This window comes from Choloepus didactylus, chromosome 6 (genome assembly GCF_015220235.1).
Source record: "Choloepus didactylus isolate mChoDid1 chromosome 6, mChoDid1.pri, whole genome shotgun sequence".
Lineage (NCBI taxonomy): Eukaryota > Metazoa > Chordata > Mammalia > Pilosa > Megalonychidae > Choloepus > Choloepus didactylus.
Window position 1 is genome coordinate 126506402 of NC_051312.1, and position 19366 is coordinate 126525767.

Here is a 19366-nt window from a genome sequence, read left to right on the forward strand (position 1 = left end):
GTGTACAGAAACACTACTGATTTTTGTGTGTTGATCTTGTATCCTGCCACTTTGAGGAACTTGTATATTAGCACTAGCAGCCTTGTAGTTTTTTGGGACTTTCTAAATATAGGATCAAGTCATCTACAAACAGTGAGTTTTACTTCTTCCTTTCCTATTTGGATGCCTTTTATTTCTTTTTCTTGCCTAACTGCTCTAGCTAGAACTTCCAGCGCAATGTTAAATAACAGCGGTGACACTGGGCAACCTTGTCTTGTTCTAGATCTTAGAGGGAAAGCTTCAGTCTTTCACCACTGAGTATGATGTCAGCTTTGGGTTTTTCATATATGTCCTTTATCATGTTGAGGAAGTTTCCTTCTATTTCTATCTTTCAAAGTGTTTTTATCAAGAAAGGATGCTGTTTTTTTTTTTTTTTTTTTTTTTAAAGCCTTTTCTGCATTGCATTAGCTAGGGTTCTCTAGGGAAACAGAACCAACAGAGATATCTGTAAATATAAGATTTTATAAAAGTATCTTACGCGACTGTGGGGATGCACAAGTTCATATTCTGTAGGGCAGGATGCATAAGTCAAAATTCTGTAGGGCAGGCAGCAAACTGGCAACTCCAATGAAGGTGTTCAATGAACTCTTCAGGAGATGCTGGCTAGCCAAAGAAGAAGTGAAGGTTCTCTCTCTTTTCCCTTAAAAGTCTTCAACTGATTGAATTAAATTCAGCTGATTGAATTCTCTCATTGCAGAAGACATGCCCTTCATTGATGTAATCAGCCACAGATGCAGTCAGTTGACTTATGATTAAACCAGCCTTCTGGTTTATTAGCCAGCCACAAATGTCCTTGTAGTAACGGTTAGGTCAGTTCTTGCTTGACCAGACACTTGGGTACCATCAACTGGCCAAGTTAACACACGAACCTAACCATCACAATGGTAAACTGCTCATTATCACAACTTTATATGCTTTTCTCCCATCCCTGTCCCACTTCTCCCTCTTCCTCACTTGTGTTTCCTGGGATCATCTTGCAAATAAACTAGCTACACCCATCACCTAGCTCAGGGTCTGCTTACAGGGAAACCCAAAGGCAGAAATCAAGGGTGCAGTTTTGACATGTAAAGTTTGAGATGCCTATTAAATACTTATGTGGAGATGTTAATTATAGTTTAGCTCATTGGTCTGGAGTCTAGAGGACAGTTCTCAATTTGAGATTAAAAATTTGATAGCTAGCAAGGCATCAACAAGGCAATGCTTTCTCCCTGAAGATTGTGGTATTTTGGCTAGCTGCCAGTGATCCTTGTGTCCTTGGCTTTTCTGTCACAAAGCAATGCATAAAGCAGTCTTCTCCTTTCTCTTCTGGGTTCTGTTGACTTCCAACTCGTTACTCTTCCATGTGGTCTTCTCTTCATAAGCCTCAAGTAATAGGATTAAGGCCCTACTGAATGAGGCTGGACATACCTTAATTAAAAACAACATCTTCAAAAGATCCTATTTATAATGAGTTCACATCCTCTGTAAACGGGTAAGACGAAGAATATGTTTTTTTTTTCTGGAGCATAATTCAGTTTACCATACTCGTCAACAAAGTGTGTTGTCAAATTTTGGATTTCTTTCTTTGATAATCTGATATGGAAAGTATGCAGTGATTTTAATTTGCGTTAACATGAACCTTTTAAAAAAGTTTTGGGAAGTTGAAATGCCAGTCAAAATTTAAGATAAGCTTTGATAGAAATGATTCCTCAATTAAATTAGACCACAAAAAAGACAATCTTTAAAGTAGTCTTCAAGTCTGAAGCTTTGCAAATCACTAACATTCATAAGCTCTCAAAGACAACAAATGACATTGAACAAAACTGTTTCTCTGTAAACCAAAACTTTATGTCAACTGAGTTCAAGGCAATTGGATAATTGCTCTCTAGTTACACAGTCTTAGTCCACAGAGATTAAATGTGGCATTTCTGGAAAAACTGGCCTTGAGCTCCCCCTCAGCATTGTTTAACAGAATCTTCTTAAATGTTGGAGTCTGGCCTGGCCTGCATATTAACAAGCCCAAATTAATATATGCATATTAATAAATACCAAAGGCAAAATAATACAAAACTAATGTTTTTAGCAAATAACCTAAAGCAATGACTGAAACAAATGAAAAACAGAATTGGAGGAAAGCCCTATTGATGTTTAATCAGTGAAAATACCTTCCTCTCTCTCTCTGGTAGTTTGAAGCTGTTAAATACCAAAAGAAAAGGCCATGTTCTTTTTAAATCCATTCCTGTGGATGCAGATCTACTGAAGGTGGGAACTTTTGATTCAGTTATTTCAATTGAGATGTGACTCACCTCATTCAAGGTGGGTCTTAATCCTTTTCCTGGAGTCCTTTATAAGAGTTTAAAAGACAGAAGCTAAGAGATGAAATTAAAAAAACCAGACAGAAAACACCCAGAAGAGCTGAGAGAGGAAAGCACTGAAACCAGAAGTTGAAAGCAAAGAAACCCAGGAGAGAAGGACCAGCAGATGCCAGCCAGGTGCCTTCCCATGTGACAGAGGTACCTGTGTAGATTCTAATCTATGGCCCTCTCTACTTTAAAGGTGAATATATCATTTTTTGGTAGAATACTATATAAAATATGTATTTATCTGTTGTGTTTGTATGCTACAAAAACTTAAAAATAAGTTCTTTTTGTAACACCCCAACTCCATATAATTTAAATATAAACTGTGCCTCAGTTTATTCATCTGTACAATGGTAATGATACTGATGCCCACCTCATAGGGTTATTATGAAGATTAAATAATTGAAAACATATAAAGTACCTTTGGCACAGAGTACATACTGAAAAATATTAGCTATTATTAAATTTATTCTTTGATAGTGAGAACCTTTTCATGTGACTATAGAACCTTTGGACATGGTATTGATGGTAGGCCCAAAACACATTATTTCTATATGTTGAGGGAAGTCTTGAAATCTTAATACACAGTAGTCAAAATCAGCACAGAAAGTAAGAGTGATGATGGAAAGTACCCTCTAACTGTCATTGTTAATGCTGAACTTGTGATATTTAAATTCAGCTGTGGGAGGCAGAATCATGGCCCCCACAGATGTCCTTGCCCTAAACCTTGGAACCTGTAAATATGTTACTTTACATGGTGTGCTTGTTTGAATCTATTATGTCCCCCACAAAAGCCATGCTCTTTAATGCAATCTTGTGGGGGGAGACTTATATGGAAATGTGACCCACCCAACTGAAGGTGAGACCTTTTGATTAGATCATTTCCATGGAGGTATGACCCCACTCATTCTGGGTAGGTTTTAATTAGATCACTGGAGTCCTTTAAGAGAGCTCACAGACTCCTTGTGTATAACCTGGTTGGTCCCTGGAACTTTGGGTATCTGTGTGACACCTAAGACTTGGAGCTAGAGCTTGGCAGCTATGAATGTCAGTATTACCCCATATGGCAACTGTTGAAAGAGCTGAAAAAAGAGTTCACACTTCAATTAGAGATATGAACAAAGTAGATATGGTTAGGACTACAGCAAATCAGGCCAAAGGGCAAAGCACGATACTGACTGGGTTTTAAACTACAATTTGCGTGTGAGACCAAGGGAGGAGATGCTTACTTGGTGCAGGATCTATATTTTCTGTAGCACACTAGATAATTTAACTTGTATAATCAGTTTGTTTGAACACCATAGGTGCATGGAGCTTTGAATGAGAAGTGGGATTTGGTGAGTTTGTTCAGGCTGGGGTGAAATTCCTATACATCCCAGAGTGATATGGGCAGAGAGTAAAAGAGTATTTGTGGGGCCCCCCCGGGGAACTGGGGAAAAATACAGAAATGCTGGACTTCCCCACATAGGTTATTGCTGATTTTCTCACAAACCTTGAGGACTGCTAATTTGGTGGACAGAGCCCTTGATCTGGGGGCTTTCCCCCATGAGGCTTGTTGCTCAAAAGAAGGGGCTAAGCCTAGTTATAACTGTGCCTAAGAGTCTCCCCCAAAGAGCCTCTTTGCTGCTCAGATGTGGCCCTGCTCTGTCTCTAAGCCCACCTGGCAGGTGAACTCACTTTCCTCCCCACTAAGTGGGACATGACACCCAGGGGTGTGAATCCCCCCTCACAATGCGGGAAATGACTCCTGGGGATGAGCCTGGACCCAGCACCATGGGATTGAGACAATTTTCTGACCAAAAGGGGGAAGAGAGATGAAACAAAATAAGGTTCTAGTGGCTGACAGATGTCAAATGGAGTGGAGAGGTCACTCTGGAGGATATTCCTATGCACTATATAGATTATCAGTTTTTAGTTTTTGGTGTGTTGGAATAGCTAGAGGGAAATACCTGAAGCTGTCGAACTGCAACCCAGTGATATTGATTCTTGAAAATGATTTATAACTATCTAGTTATACACAGTGTGGCTGTGTGATTGTGAAAACCTTGTGGCTCTCATTCCCCTTATCCAGGGTATGGACGGATGAGTGGAAAAATAGGGACAAAAATTAGATGAAGAAAAGGGTGAGGCGGAGGGGATGGAAAGTTTGGGGTGTTATTTTTTGCTTTTGTTTTTATTTTGGAGTAAGGAAAATGTTCAAAAACTGATTCTGGCGATGAGCACACAACTTATGATGGTGCTGTGAATAACTGTACACTGTGGATGACTGTAGGGTGTGTGACTATATCTCAATAAAACTGTATTAAAAAGAGAGAGAGAGAGAGCTCACAGAAAGGAGTTCAGAGAAGCTGAGAGAGACATTTTGGAGAGAAGCTAAGATATGTAATCCAGAGTTTTCCCTGAGAGAAGCTAAGAGAGACAAAAGCCCGGAGACATTCTGGAGAAAGCCATTTTGAAACCAGAACCCAGGAGCAAAGGACCAGCAGACACCAGCCACGTGCCTTCCCAGCTGACAATGGTGTTCTGGATGCCATCGGCCTTATCTTTTAAGTGTCTGTGGGTTCTCACTTAGCTCTCCGAATGCCACTGGCCTTTTCTTCAGTGAAGGTATCCTCTTGTCGATACCTTAGTTTGGACACTTTTATGGCCTTAAAACTGTAAATCTGGAACCTAATAAATCCCCTTTATAAAAGCCAATCCATTTCTGGTATTTTGCACAGTGGCAGCTCTAGCAAACTGAAACACATAGCAAAAGGGATTTTGTAGATATGATTAAGGGTAAGGACCTTAAGATGGAAAGATTATACTGGATTATCTTGGTAAACCCAAACTAATCACAAGAGTCTTTAAAGGCAGAGAACCTTTCCCAGCTGTGGTCAGAGAGAGATACAATAAGGAAGAAGGGTCAGAGAGACATGACATGAGAAGGTCTGGGCCTGCAGTTGCAAGCTCTGAAAATGGACAAAGCAGGTCACAGGATGCCAATGGCCTCTAGAAGCTAGAAACGGCAAGGAAATAGATTCTTCCTTCCAACCTCCAGAAAGGCATGCAGCCCTGCCAACACCTTGATTTTAGTGCAGTGAGACCCATGTCAGGATTCTAACCTAATAACTGTAAGATAATAAATTTGTTACAGAAAACTAATACACCAAGGATTATGAAAGGCTATGAAATTTAAATCAATTTATTATAAATTTTGTACTAAAAAAATGAAAATGAATTATGTCAGAAATGAATAAACAGCATGACTTCAATCAAAGATGAGTTAGAAGCACTTTTGGCAAGAAATAGTAAGGTCTGAATTCTTGAAATTAAAAATAGAGCATACATTACATTTCTAAAATTGTATAGTTGAAGACATTTCAGACCATTTTCTCCGTCTTAAAACTTCAGGAAAATTAATTAACATTCTTTAATTCACCTTTCTCAATTAATAATGACAGTATGAATAAAGAACTATTAATGTATGTTACTTACTGAACTGCAGCACAAAATAGTATTGAACATGAAATATGCCAACTTTGAATCCAAAAGCTCAGTTCTAAGTTTATGTCTGTCTGCTCACATTTTATTATAAGCTGCAAGGAGAATCCATGCTATATCTACAACTTCTAGTTTCAAAATCTCATCAGCCAAGTACCCCAGCTCTTCACTTTCAAATTCTGTCTTCCATCCCCAGGACTCAATTTTGCCAAGTTTTCTGCCACTTTAAAACAAGGATCACCTTTCTTCCAGTTCTCAACATCATATTCATCATTGCTGTTCAAGGCCTCATCAGAAGTATCTTTAGAGTCCATATGGCAACCCGTGGCCTGAGCAAAACAGGCCTGCAGATCTTTGGTGCACAGCAGTCTGCGTGACCTAGGCAGCTGAATGTTTAACCTATTGTCTTTGTAAGCCAGTAAAGGGAAAAAGTGTAAATTGACCTTAAAATGTAACTTTACAGGAAGCAGGCAGGAGATAAGAGGCTCTTAGTCTCACAAAAAGAGCAAAACGTAATTGTTCAAGTGTTACTCTAGTCCTTCCTGCACCACCTCTCATGTCAGAGGGACCTGTTCCCGCATCTATGCTCCCCCTACTTTTAGGAAGGCCTTTGTCTTAAACCCTTATAAAAGGCTTTCTGTCCTTTTTGTATCACTCAGTCATCTTCCCTGCAAACGTGATGCCTGCCTGGCCTGAGAGAGCCATCATGATCTCTCCATGACTTCTCACCCTGTAAGTAAGCCCTGAATAAAAGTTCATGTATCAGAAAATGCTCGTTGTCTTCTTTGGCCTTTGGACTGGCATGGCCCTCATGGGCTGCAACAGTCCATATTTCCACAAACAATCTCTTCAAAGCAATTTAGGCCTTTTCTATCAAGCTCCTCACAATTCTTCCAGAATCTTCCCCTTATCCATTTAAAAAGCCGTTCTGACATGTTTGGTATTTGCAAACGCAGCAGCACTAGCACCCCACTTCTCTGGTACCAAAATCTGTTCTAGCTTGCTAATGCTGCTAGAATGCAAAACACCAGAAGTGGACTGGCTTTTATAAAAGGGGTTTATTTGGTTACAAAGTTACAGTCTTAAGGCCATGAAGTGTCCAAGGAAAACGCATCAACAACAGGGTATCTTCAATGGAGGGTGGCCAATGGCATTCAGAAAACCTCTGTTAGCTGGGAAGGCACGTGGCTGGCGTCTGCTCCAGAGTTCTGGTTTCAAAATGGCTTTCTCCCAGGATGTTCCTCTCCAGGCTTCAACTTCTCTCCAAAATGTCACTCTCAGTTGCTCTTGGAGCATCTGTCCTCTCTTAGCTTCTCCAGAGCAAAAGTCTGCTTTCAAAGGCCGTCTCCAAAATGTCTCTATAAACTGCAGTTCCTCTCTCAGCTCCTGTGCATTCTTGAAAGTGTCCCTCTTGGCTGTAGCAAGCTCACTCCTCCTGTCTGAGCTTATATAGTGCTCCAGTAAACTAATCAAGGCCCATACTGAATGGGCAGGGCCACACCTCCATGGAAATTATCCAATGAAAGATCTCACCCACAGTTGAGTGATCCCTTCTCCACGGAAACACCCAGTCAACACCAATACGTTTCCTGCACACAAGACTGCATCAAAGATAATGGCATTTTGGGAGACATAATACATCCACACCAGCACACTACCACACCAGCGTAGGCAGCTCTGCTACCAAATATATGTCAAGAAGGGAATGGTATAAATTGAAGAATTAGCTTCTTCCTCAAATGTTTTGGGAAAAGGTATCATTTACCTTCACTGCACTGGTCACAATGTGAGTACAGTTAAGTTTGGCAACACAAGGATGATCACGTATTCTGCAATTTTCTTACACATAAAGATTTATAAATACAAAAAAGATTTATATTTATGCCAAGATGATAAATAAAATAATCTAAAATCCTTCCCACAGAAAACATCCAGGAAAATACCAAATCTGCTTTAAAGTGCGTTCCTAAGCTTACTGGGGGCCCAAAATGGAGGAGAAACATACAAACAAAAATTAACAAAACAATGTGAATGGGAACTGTGCTGATACTGTGGCTACCTTGGGGGGTGGGGGTGGGGAGGTAAAGTGAATTTAACATGTCTCTATAACCAAGGGCCTAGGGTTTTATCAACTATTCAGGGTTAAGAGACCTTACATAAACCAAGACCTGAGATATCTATATAAAGTCAGGAACTTCAAACGACTACATGCTCAATGCAAGCTCCAAACTGGAAAAGGGAAATAATAAGGAAGCTTGCCAGTCTTGGCCTAAGAGCAGGGTGAAGAAAAAAGGAGGAGCGTATTAGTTTCCTGGCTGCTAAAATAAATACAATACAATGCGTTGGCTTAAACAATGGGGATTTGTTGGCTTACAGTTTTGAGGCTAGGAGAATTCCAAAATGCAGGCTTCAGTAAAGCAATGCTTTGTCCTCGAAGACTATAGTGTTCTTGGTCTCCTGGGTTTTGTGTTACATGGAGATATCCTTTCCTTTCTCTTCCGGGTTCTATATTTCTGGTTTCTTGCTTCTTCCCTGCTTTCTCTATTTCAGAATTTCATTCTTCTTATAAAAGATTCTAGTAATTCAGATTAAAGCCCAACCTGATTCAGTTGGGCCACACCTTAACTGAAGTAACATCTTCCAGAGATCTATTTGTAATGGGCTCACACCAACAAAATGCAGACAAAAGCAAGAATACATCCAAGCTGGGGTGCACAATTCAATACATCATAGAGGAGATCATCTGAAGATCTGCAGCCAGGGGTCTGTCTCCCCTCAGACAGATTTGCAGTTTCAAGTTATACTACCTGTATAGCTAAGAAACTAAAACCTGAAGAATCAACATAGTAGTAAGTGGTCCAGAGTGATAACACCCTTAGGTGGCTGGAGGTATACACCCTCAACTCAGGACTGTGCAGGATTCCCTGGGTAGACCCAACACTCTAAATATTCAATAAAATCTGTCACTCCAAAACATAAAATTTACAAGGTCTGACAACCAATAAAAAATAACCAGGCCTACAAACAAGTAGGAAAATATGACACATAACCAGGAGAAGAAATCAGTCAATAGAAACAAATTCAGAAATAACAGAGATGGTGGAATTAACAGACAAGGATATTAAAACAGCTTTCAAAAATATGTTCCATATGTGCAAGAAGGGAGAAGAATTCATGGACATGATGAGGAAAGAAATGGAAGCAATAAAAAGACCCAAATGGAACTTCTAGAGAAGAAATACATAATATCCGAAAAGAAATTTATGTTAGGTATGATTAACAGCAGTTTAGATGCAGCAGAAGAAAAGATAAGCGACTTGAAACACAGCAGCAGAAACATTCAAAAGTGATGCCAAGAGAGAACCTAAGATGGTGGCTAGGAGAGACAGGGCAAAAAAACATCTCTGTGAAAAATACTAGATACAAGCCAGAAAGTGACCCAGAACACCAATTCCAGCGATGCACCAGCTGGACACGGTCTGCTAAATCCACAGGGACCGTGCACTTGGTGAAACTGGGAGTCTGCATTCTGAGTAAGCTTGCTGAATATCCGGCAGCCACGCTGTGGTGTGGGGAAACCATGGGTTGGCGTTTGGAGGCACATTAGTTCTTTTTTAAAAAACCCAAAAGCGGCTGCAGATATGGCAGCAAGAACCGCACAGTGAAGTGTGGCAGGAACGGGCTGTGTAAACACCTCAATATCTGGTGTGGAAGAAAGCCTTTCGCACACCCACTGCTAATCGTCTCAGAGCGAGGAAGGCAGAGGTGAGCCAAAAGGGGAAAAAAACCATGCCCTTTGCAGCCATCTTCCCAGCGGGCTGGGAACGCTCCTGCCTGGTGCAGGCGCCACAGCCCAGAGCCACACCAAAAAACCCAGTGTGACAAGAAGTGTTTCCAGCAACATAAGCACATGCCACAATACCAGGCGTGGACAATAGCCTTTCGCGCACCCACAGCTAACTGTCCTGGAGCTGGGAAGGCGGAGCTGTGCAAAAAGGGGGAAATTAACACGCTCCATTCAGCCATCCTTACAGCAGGCTGGGAACGCACCAACATGGCCCGGCGGCCCAGAACTTCCCTTGAGGGACAGCGTGCACTTGTGACATAGCACAACCTTCCCTCAGCAGAGGACCTAGAAGGGCACGGCTTGGAAGAGGGCCCACTTGGAAATCCCAGGGTCCATACACCAATACCAAGGATTTGTGGGTCAGCGGCAGAGACAATCTGTGGCAAGACTAAAATGAAGGTTTAGACTCTTGCAACAGCCTTAAATCTCCAGGAACACCTGGGAGGTCTGATTATTAAAGCTGCCCTCCCTCCTTAACCGCTCAGACACATGCCCCACATTCAGGGCAGACAGTACCAACAACACATCCAAACTTGGTGCACCAATTGGACCCCACAAGAATCAGACCCCACACACCACAAAGACAAAGTTGGGGACAACTGCCTTGAGGGGAATAGGTGACTCGCGGACGCCATCTGTTAGTTAGTTAGAGAAAGTGTACGCCACCAAGCTGTAGATCTAACAAATTAGAGATAAGGCTTTGAATAATTCTACATATCCTAAAAGAACCCTTGAAGTAAAGCAAATGCCAAGAGGTCAAAAACAACAGAAAATTTTAAAGCATATGAAAAAACCAGATGATATGGATAACCCAAACCCAAACACCCAAATCGAAAGATCAGAGGAGACACAGTACTTGGAGCAATTAATCAAAGAACTAAAGACAAACAACGAGAACATGGCACAGGATATAAAGGACATGAAGAAGAGCATGGCACAGGATATAAAGGACATGAAGAAGACCCTAGAAGAGCACAAAGAAGAAATTGCTAGAGTAAATTAAAAAATAGATGATCTCATGGAAACAAAAGAAACTGTTGACCAAATTAAAAAGATTCTGGATACTCATAATACAAGACTAGAGGAAGCTGAACAATGAATCAGCGACCTTGAGAGCCACAGAACGGAAAATGAAAGAACAAAAGAAAGAATGGGGAAAAAAATCAAAAAAAATCTAAACGGACCTCAGGGATATGATAGATAAAATAAAACATCCAAATTTAAGACCCATTGGTGTCCCAGAAGGGGAAGAGAAGGGTAAAGGTCTAGAAAGAGTATTCAAAGAAATTGTTGGGGAAAACTTCCCAAACCTTCTACACAATATAAATACGCAAAGCATAAATGCTCAGCAAACTCCAAATAGAATAAATCCAAATAAACCCACCCCCAGACATATTCTGATCAGACTGTCAAATACTAAAGAGAAGGAGCAAGTTCGGAAAGCAGCAAGAGAAAAGCAACTCACCACATACAAAGGAAACAACATTAAGACTAAGTAGTGAATACTCAGCAGCCACCATGGAGGCAAGAAGGCAGTGGCATGACATATTTAAAATTCTGAGAGAGAAAAATTTCCAACTAAGAGTACGTTATCCAGCAAAGCTCTCCTAATTTGAAGGAGAGCTTAAATTTTTCAGAGACAAACAAATGCTGAGAGATTTTGCTAATAAAAGACCTGCCCTACTTCAGATACTAAAGGAGCCCTACCAACAGAGAAACAAAAAAAGGAGAGAGAGATCTAGAGAAAGCTTCAGTACTAAAGAGATTCAATATTGGTTCATTAAAGGACAATAAGAGAGAGAAAGAAAAAAATACATCTGGCAAACATAAACCGAAGGATAGGATGGCTGATTCAAGAAATGCCTTCACAGTAATAACACTGAATGTAAATGGATTAAACTCCCCAATTAAAAGATACAGATTGGCAGAATGGATCAAAAAATATGAACCATCAATATGTTGCATGCAAGAGACTCATCGTAGACACAGGGACACAAAGAAATTGAAAGTGAAAGGATGGAAAAAAATATTTCATGCAAGCTACAGCCAAAAGAAAGCAGGAGTAGCAATATTAATCTCAGATAAAATAGACTTTAAATGCAAGGATGTTATGAGAGTCAAAGAAGGACACTACATACTAATAAAAGGGGCAATTCAACAAGAAGAAATAACAATCATAAATGTTTATGCACTCAATCATGGTGCCACAAAATACATGAGACAAATGCTGGCAAAACTAAAGGAAGCAATGGACGGTTGCACAATAGTTATGGGAGACTTCAACACATCACCCTCTCCTATAGATAGATCAACCAGACAGAAGACCAATAAGGAAACTGATAACCTAAACAACCAGATAAATGAATTGGATTTAACAGACATATATAGAACATTACATCCCAAATCACCAGGATACACATTCTTCTCTAGTGATAACGGAACTATCTCCAGAATAGAGCATATGCTGGGACATAAAACAAGCCTCAAAAAATTTAAAAAAAATTGAAATTATTCAAAGCACATTCTCTGACCACAGTGGAATACAATTAGAAGTCAATAATCATCAGAGACTTAGAAAATTCACAAAAACCTGAAGGTTAAAAATGAGGGGAGGGCGGAGGTTCTGATGCCGGCACGGTTCCGGCAGAGCCCAGGAGCAGGCTTGGGCGCACCTTCAGCTTTTGCAAAAGTCAGTCAAGCAGATGACTCACCTTCAGGCTCAGCGCCTTCAAAGCATTTTTCTAGACCTTCAACTGTACTGGTCCAGGCTTTTTAGCCCAGCAGAAACCATATATCTCTGCTTTGATTAAAGATGACTTCCTTGTTTGCACAAGAAATTCGCCTTTCTGAAAGACATGAAGAAATAGTGTCACAAAGATTAATGTTACTTCAACAAATGGACAATAGATTCGGAGATCAAAACCTAGACAAGGCATCTCAGATGCAAGCAGCTGAGACTGCTTATAAAAGGAATGTTAATATTTTAAATGATATAGAAGCAGCAGAAAAGTCTCTACAACCCAGGATTCATCCACTTTCACAGCCTGAGGTGGTTTCTCTCAAGACTCGTTACTGGGCATCAGTAGAAGAATATATTCCCAAATGGGAACAATTTCTTTTAGGAAAAGCACCATATCCTATTGGTTTTGAAAATCAAAATGAAGCGGAAAATCCCATTTAAAATGAGGCGGAGCTGTAATTTTTTAACATGCTATTTCAGAAACCTTGTTTAGTAATACCAAATGTTAAAGAATATCAGGTCATTGCAGAAACTTTAGGAATTGGATATGCTCATATTGTTCTCTTATCTACTAAGTGATAATGAAAATATGAGAATCTTCTGGAAAATGTCAGGTAATCACTACATGACCTACTACTGTATTTCAAGTTCTTGAATTTGCTTTCTACCAAAACCCATGGAAGCGTTAAAAACTAGTATAGAGAGGTGGGTTGTTTATTAACTAAATTATTAAATGAGTGTCATATATGTTGCTTAAAAAAACATTTACAATTATTCACATCTCAATGGTGAATAACAATTATTGGTTCTGATTTTAAGTTTTCAAGAATCTTTACTTTCCAGAAAGATTACTTTCATTAAGGCGGTGAAGCACAGGATCAAGTGGTTGTTCACTATTACATTTTCTTTTAACAAATGAAAAGACAGTGATGTTTAGCTGCAGTATAATAAGAATGTTTATCAGAAAACAGATTCATCAGATTCTGTGCTTTACAGATAATCAAACCTCTAAAAGTTCTAGAGATGAGAAGAACTGAACTCTATGAAGTATTCAATAAGTAGTCAGTTTCAAGAGGTCTTAGACTTACTTGGTTTTGAACAAGGATACCCATTAGAGCTGGAAATGGTTATTGGATTTTCACTTGGTTATTTAAGGATTGCCACCCCTGTGAATGAGAAAAACTGACCTCTCATCTTTTCATCTGTAAATTTGCCTTTCCCTCTTCTTTCTATTTTCATTATTTCTGAAACAATTGACAGAGAGCTTTGGGTCACAACCCTAAACAGCCTTAAGATTCCTCAGTCCACCAGTGCTTACGCAATAGAAGGAAAAAATACATGTGTGTGTGTGTGTGTGTGTGTATAATTTTTGTAACTACAGAAGTTGCTTCTGCTAATAAAGGAAGTCTACACTGTACTAAAGTTAAAAAAAAAAAAAAAAAAAATGAGGGGAGACGAAAAACATTCCCAGATAATCAAAAGCTTTTGTGCAGGCTAAAAGGAAGGGACACTAAACAATTGACTGAAACTACATGAAGAAATAAAGATTTCCAGTAAAGATCACATGGTAAATATAAATACCAATACTACTGTATTTTTGATTTGTAACTCCACTATTTACTTCCTACAGGATCTAAAATACACAAAGTGTAATGATAAATCAGTGGTTTTGGACTCAGTGTAAAATATGTAATTTTTGACAAGAACTACATAAACGTGGGGGAATGGAGGAGTATAGGAACATAGTTTATGTGTCCTATTGAAGTTAAGTTGGTATCAAAGAAAACAAGATTGTTACAGATTTAGGATGTTAAATTTAAGCCCCACAGTAAAAACAAAGAAAGTATCAGAGAATATGATCATAGAGATGAAAAGTAGAGTATGGGTTACGAGAAGTGGGGGAAGGGGCATTGGGGAGTTAATAAGAAATGAGTGTAGGGTTTCTGTTTGGGGTGAGGGGAAATTTCTAGTAATGGATGGTGGGAAGGTGATGGCATTGCAACATTGTGAATGTGATTAATCCCACTGAATGGAATGCTTGGGAGGGGTTGGAGTAGGAAGATTTATGCTGTATATATGTTTCTGCAATTTAAAAAAAAAGACAGTCTAAATAGATAATGACAATTAAATGCCATAGATGATCCTGGATGAGATCTAAGAATAGAGGAGAAAAGGCTCAATAGGACACAATTGGGACATAAGAAAAAATGGAATATAGAATATAAGCTTTAAATCAATGTTAAATTTCTTGAATTTCTTAACTACACTTAATGGGATTACATAAATGAATATTGTTGTTCATAGGAAATGTATATGTGAATTATATTATTTGTTCAAGGATGTGTCCACCTTGCTCTCATATGTTCAGAAGACAGCAACAGATGATGGATGATAGGGAGGGAGGGAAAAAAAGAAATGGTAAAGTGACAAAATATTAAAGTTGGTAGATCTGGGTATTGGTGGAGGGGAGTTGGGGTAGGCTGGAGTTCTGTGTAGGGGTTTGTATTATTTTTGCAACTGTCCTGTAAGTTTGAATTTATTACAAAATAAAAGTAAAAAGAAAACCTCTTTCTAGTCTGTCTAGTCACAGTTTCACTTCTGCTCTTACAATAATAAAGCTGAAAAGGATTATATAAAAAAAAAAGATGCCTACAGAGAAAAAGACTGAAGTGATCTAACATACTTCTATTTGGAGTAATAGAAGGAAAGAGCAAGAATGAGACTGAAATAAAAATATTTTTAAACCAACAAAAATTGATATAGCTTATTGCATCTGACCCTCACTGAAAAGACTTAAAAAAGAGGATGTTTGTGATAGTAGCTGCTAACATGGCTCCCAGTGATCCCCACCTCCTGGTTTTCATGCCCTTAAGCAATACCCTCCTCTTGAGTGTGGCTTGGACCCAGCAATCCTCCTCTTGAGTGTGGATTGGACTCAGAAATTTATTTCTAACAAATGGGAGACAGCTAAAGTGAAGGGATGTCAATTCCATGATCAGGTATAAAACTATTAGTAACTTACAGCACTGAATTATATATTTGACTGTGGTTAAAAGGGGAGGAATTATAGGTTGTATATATGTTACTAGAATAAAAACTAAAAAACAAAACATATGGGACTGCACAACACAAGCAGTGAACCCTATTGTAAAGGATGGACTATATAGTTAATAGTACAATTATAAAAAGGTTCTACCATGAATTGTAACAAATATACCATACAAATGCAAGGTGTTCAAAATGGGTTGGTAGATAGGACTCTGTGTTTCATGCAGGATTTTTCTATAAATCTACAATTTCTCTAATTTTAAAAAGAGTTTTTTTAAAAAAAGAAGACTATTAGTCTGTCTCTCTTTGTTACAGTCTTCTCGCCTTGCATGCTTTGATGAAGAAAGCTCCCATGTTGGAGAGGCTCACATGGTAAAGAACTGGGGATGGCCTTTGGCCAACAGCAAGCAAGGAACTGAGGCCCTCAGTTCAATGGTTAATGAAGAATAGAATCCTGCCAACCACCATGTGAGTGAATTGGGAAGCTGACCCTTCCTCAGTGGAGCCTTGAAATGACTCCATCCCCAGCTGTCACCTTGACTGCAGACTGTGAGAGACCCTGAAGCCAAAGACCCAGCCAACTCATGCCAAATTCTGACCTCCAGAAACTGTGAGATAATGTTGTTTCAACAATCAACAATACCGATGTTGTATCCTGCAATTCACTTAGTAGTTCTAGCATCATTTTGTAGGTTCCATTGGATTTTCTACATTGGCGATCACGTCTCTGCTAATAAAGAAAGTTTGCCCCTTCCTTTTCAACCTGGATACATTTTCTTTTACTGCACTGGCTAGAACTCTATTCTAGTACACTTGAACAGATGTGGTAAGAGGGGATACCCTTATCTTGTTCCTAATTTCAAGTGAAAGCATTTCATCTTCAACCTTTAAGTAGGATGTTAAATGTAGGTTTTTCATAGATAACCCTTATCAGGTGAGGGAATTCCTTTCTAATCCTAGTTTGTTCTGAGATTTTTCTCAGGAACGGATGTTAGATTTTTTCAAATGCAATTTTTTAATTAAAAAATTTTCCACATAACTTGATAGGGAACCTTTCATATAATTATTTGTTAGCTATGGCAGGTTTATCTTGTATAATACAGCAAAAGGAATGTATGTTAGAGAACTCCTGCAGGGACTATGAAAGTAGTCTGTGAGTTACCCACCTGCGGGCAGAGCAGAGAGGCAGGAAGTTGGGCCATTGGGCAGTGGACAGAATTTGAGGCACTTTGAATGTCCAGCTAAGCAGTTTGTATTTATCCTACAAGTAATGGAATGTCACTCAAGGATTTTCATCGAGAAAATGACATGATCAGATCACTATTTTAATAGTAACAGTCTACTGGTTGTATGGAAGATGACTTAGAGCAAGATAAGACTGACAACAGGGAGAGCAGTAAAGACTAAGATGGCCATTTATTTAAATATTAGTTAGATCTTTAATTCAAACTTACATAACTCACTACTATCACCAGTCATATTTATAAATCACTTCAGGATGGAGTGCATAATTTCCTGCGATGAAGTCCACACAGGTCTAATTATACTTTTTTTTTCCTTTTCATTTAGACAATGATGCCTTCTGACCTCATTCCTAAATTATATAGTTCACGTGGCATCTTAAGCAGCTACCACTGAATATCGTTAAAAATATATATACATGAATAATAAAATAATTTCTTGTGCTTATGCCTTGGACTTGGAACTAAGAAGACCTAGATTTGAATTCTGGATCTACAATTTAACAGCAGTGTGTCCCGAAGAAAGTCACATCCACTATGTGCCTCAGTTTCCTCATCTATAAAATATGAGGCCAGGGATGGTCTGTTTTGTTCACTGTATCTCAGCATTAGCATAGCAGTTTACAGTTTACACACTGCTAATGTCAATAAACACTTATTGATTAAAAGCATAAGTAATATCTACTCTACAGAGTTGCTGTGATCATTAAATGAGATAAAAAAGTGTGAAAGATCCTAACACAGATTTATTAAATGGTTGCTCAGTTGCAGGCATTATTCCAACAGCTTCAGGTGTGAGGATGAATAAGCCAGCATCCCTACTATTTCTGAGCTGTAGTTTGGAGGAGCTACTCGAAGTATGTGTGATGGAGCACACAGTACCAAGTATGTGTAATGGAGCACACAGACCCATAATGCTCAGAATAAGTGCTTAATAAACACTGAACCTGAATATTTCTTGCACTTCATAGTTTACAAAGCACTCTCTTGAACATTATTCCATTTGAAACAAGTGGTCCAATGAGTTTTACAAGAACAAAGAAAGTTATTAGGAGTTCAGCAGAGGGAGGTGTGAACTTCTTTCGGGATGTATAGGCTCGGCTGCATGGAAAAGATGGAATTTGAGATGGCCTTCAAAATACGGCTTGAGGCCACTGGATTGCAGAGATGAACTGAACTAATAATGGAAAACTGTATAAAGTTACTTAGGAAAATTTTAAGGTCCAGTTGAAATATAAATTCCTCCTATTCTCCTTAGGAATTGTCCATGGTCCCTAGCAGAAAAGCTGTGGAGAGAAGAGGGTCATGGATAGAGGTAGGGTGAGTCCAAACTGCCACACCTCAACCCCTCACTGCATAAATGGTCAGCCAAGCAGCTCTACAAAGAGATGCTTGAGGGAAGGTATTCTAATTCTACTCTAGTGCCTGAGATTCCTCTTTTCCTATGGACTTTTCCAGAGTGCCTAGTAAATTTAAATATTTTTGGTCAAAATTCTAACTCAAGGCCATAGTAGCAGAGCCTACCCCCTTGTTCTCTTCCTCCTGCATCAAATTCACTGAGCTGTAGCCTCACCCCACTCTTGGCTAACTCAGCCACCTTGTCCCCCACCCCACAATGCACCCATGTCTTGCTTCTTGTTCTAGTTTGCTAATGCTGCAGAATGCAAAACACCAGAGATGGATTGGCTTTTATAACAAAGGGGGTTTATTTGGCTACACAGTTACAGTCTTAAGGCCATAAAGTGTCCAAGGTAACACATCAGTACTCCGGTACCTTCACTGGAGGATGGCCAATGGCATCCGGAAAACCTCTGTTAGCTGGGAAGGCACGTGGCTGGCGTCTGCTCCAAAGTTCTGGTTTCAAAATGGCTTCCTCCCAGGACATTCCTCTTTAGCAAGCTTGCTCCTCTTCAAAATGTCACTCACAGCTGCACTGAGTTCCTTCTCTTTTAGTCAGCTCATTTATATGGCTCCACTGATCAAGGCCCACCCTGAATGGGTGGGGCCATGCCTCCATGGGAATATCTCATCAGAGTCATCACCCACAGCTGGGTGGGGCACATTCCAAGCAAATCTAATCAGCACCAAAACGTCTGCCCCACAAGACTACATCAAAGATAATGGCGTTTGGGGGACATAGTACATTCAAACTGGCACACTTCTCATCATCCTTACTTCATTTTGGATTCAGAAGTTTTAGAATCTCAACTTTATCTCTAATTGTGCCCAGTCTTTAAAATGCTCACCAATTTATTCTCTCCACCAGTCAGGCACAAGTGCTTTAGAAAAATATTTATATAACTCACTCACTCAGAATTGCATCCTACCAGAAATAGGTCTACAATGATTGTATAACTATATAGCTTACATGGTGTGACTATGTGAATGTGAAAACCTTGTGGCTCACACTCCCTTTATCCAGTGTTTGGATAGATGATAAGAAAAATCGGGACAAAAATTAAATGAATAAGGGGATGGGGGGGCAGGATGTTTTGTGTATTCTTTTTTAACTGTCTTTTTATTCTGTTTTTGGAGTAATGAAAGTGTTCAAAAATTAATTGTGGTGGTAAATGCACAACTATATGATGGTACTGTGAACAACTAATTGTACACTGTGGATGGCTGTACG

The 19366-nt window shown here is 39.4% G+C and overlaps 1 protein-coding gene across 1 annotated transcript; it reads left to right on the plus strand.

The window, feature by feature from the left end:
* The first annotated feature begins 12520 nt into the window (after nucleotides 1-12520).
* Nucleotides 12521-12889, plus strand: LOC119538445 (uncharacterized protein C3orf14-like). Its single transcript, XM_037841379.1, has one exon. The coding sequence runs from the start codon at nucleotides 12521-12523 to the stop codon at nucleotides 12887-12889; it is 369 nt and encodes a 122-aa protein (XP_037697307.1).
* Nucleotides 12890-19366: the final 6477 nt, after the last annotated feature.

Coding starts and splice junctions, on each gene's coding strand:
- LOC119538445 (XM_037841379.1), top strand. CDS start 12,521: ATGACTTCCTTGTTTGCACAAGAAATTCGCCTTTCTGAAAGACATGAA.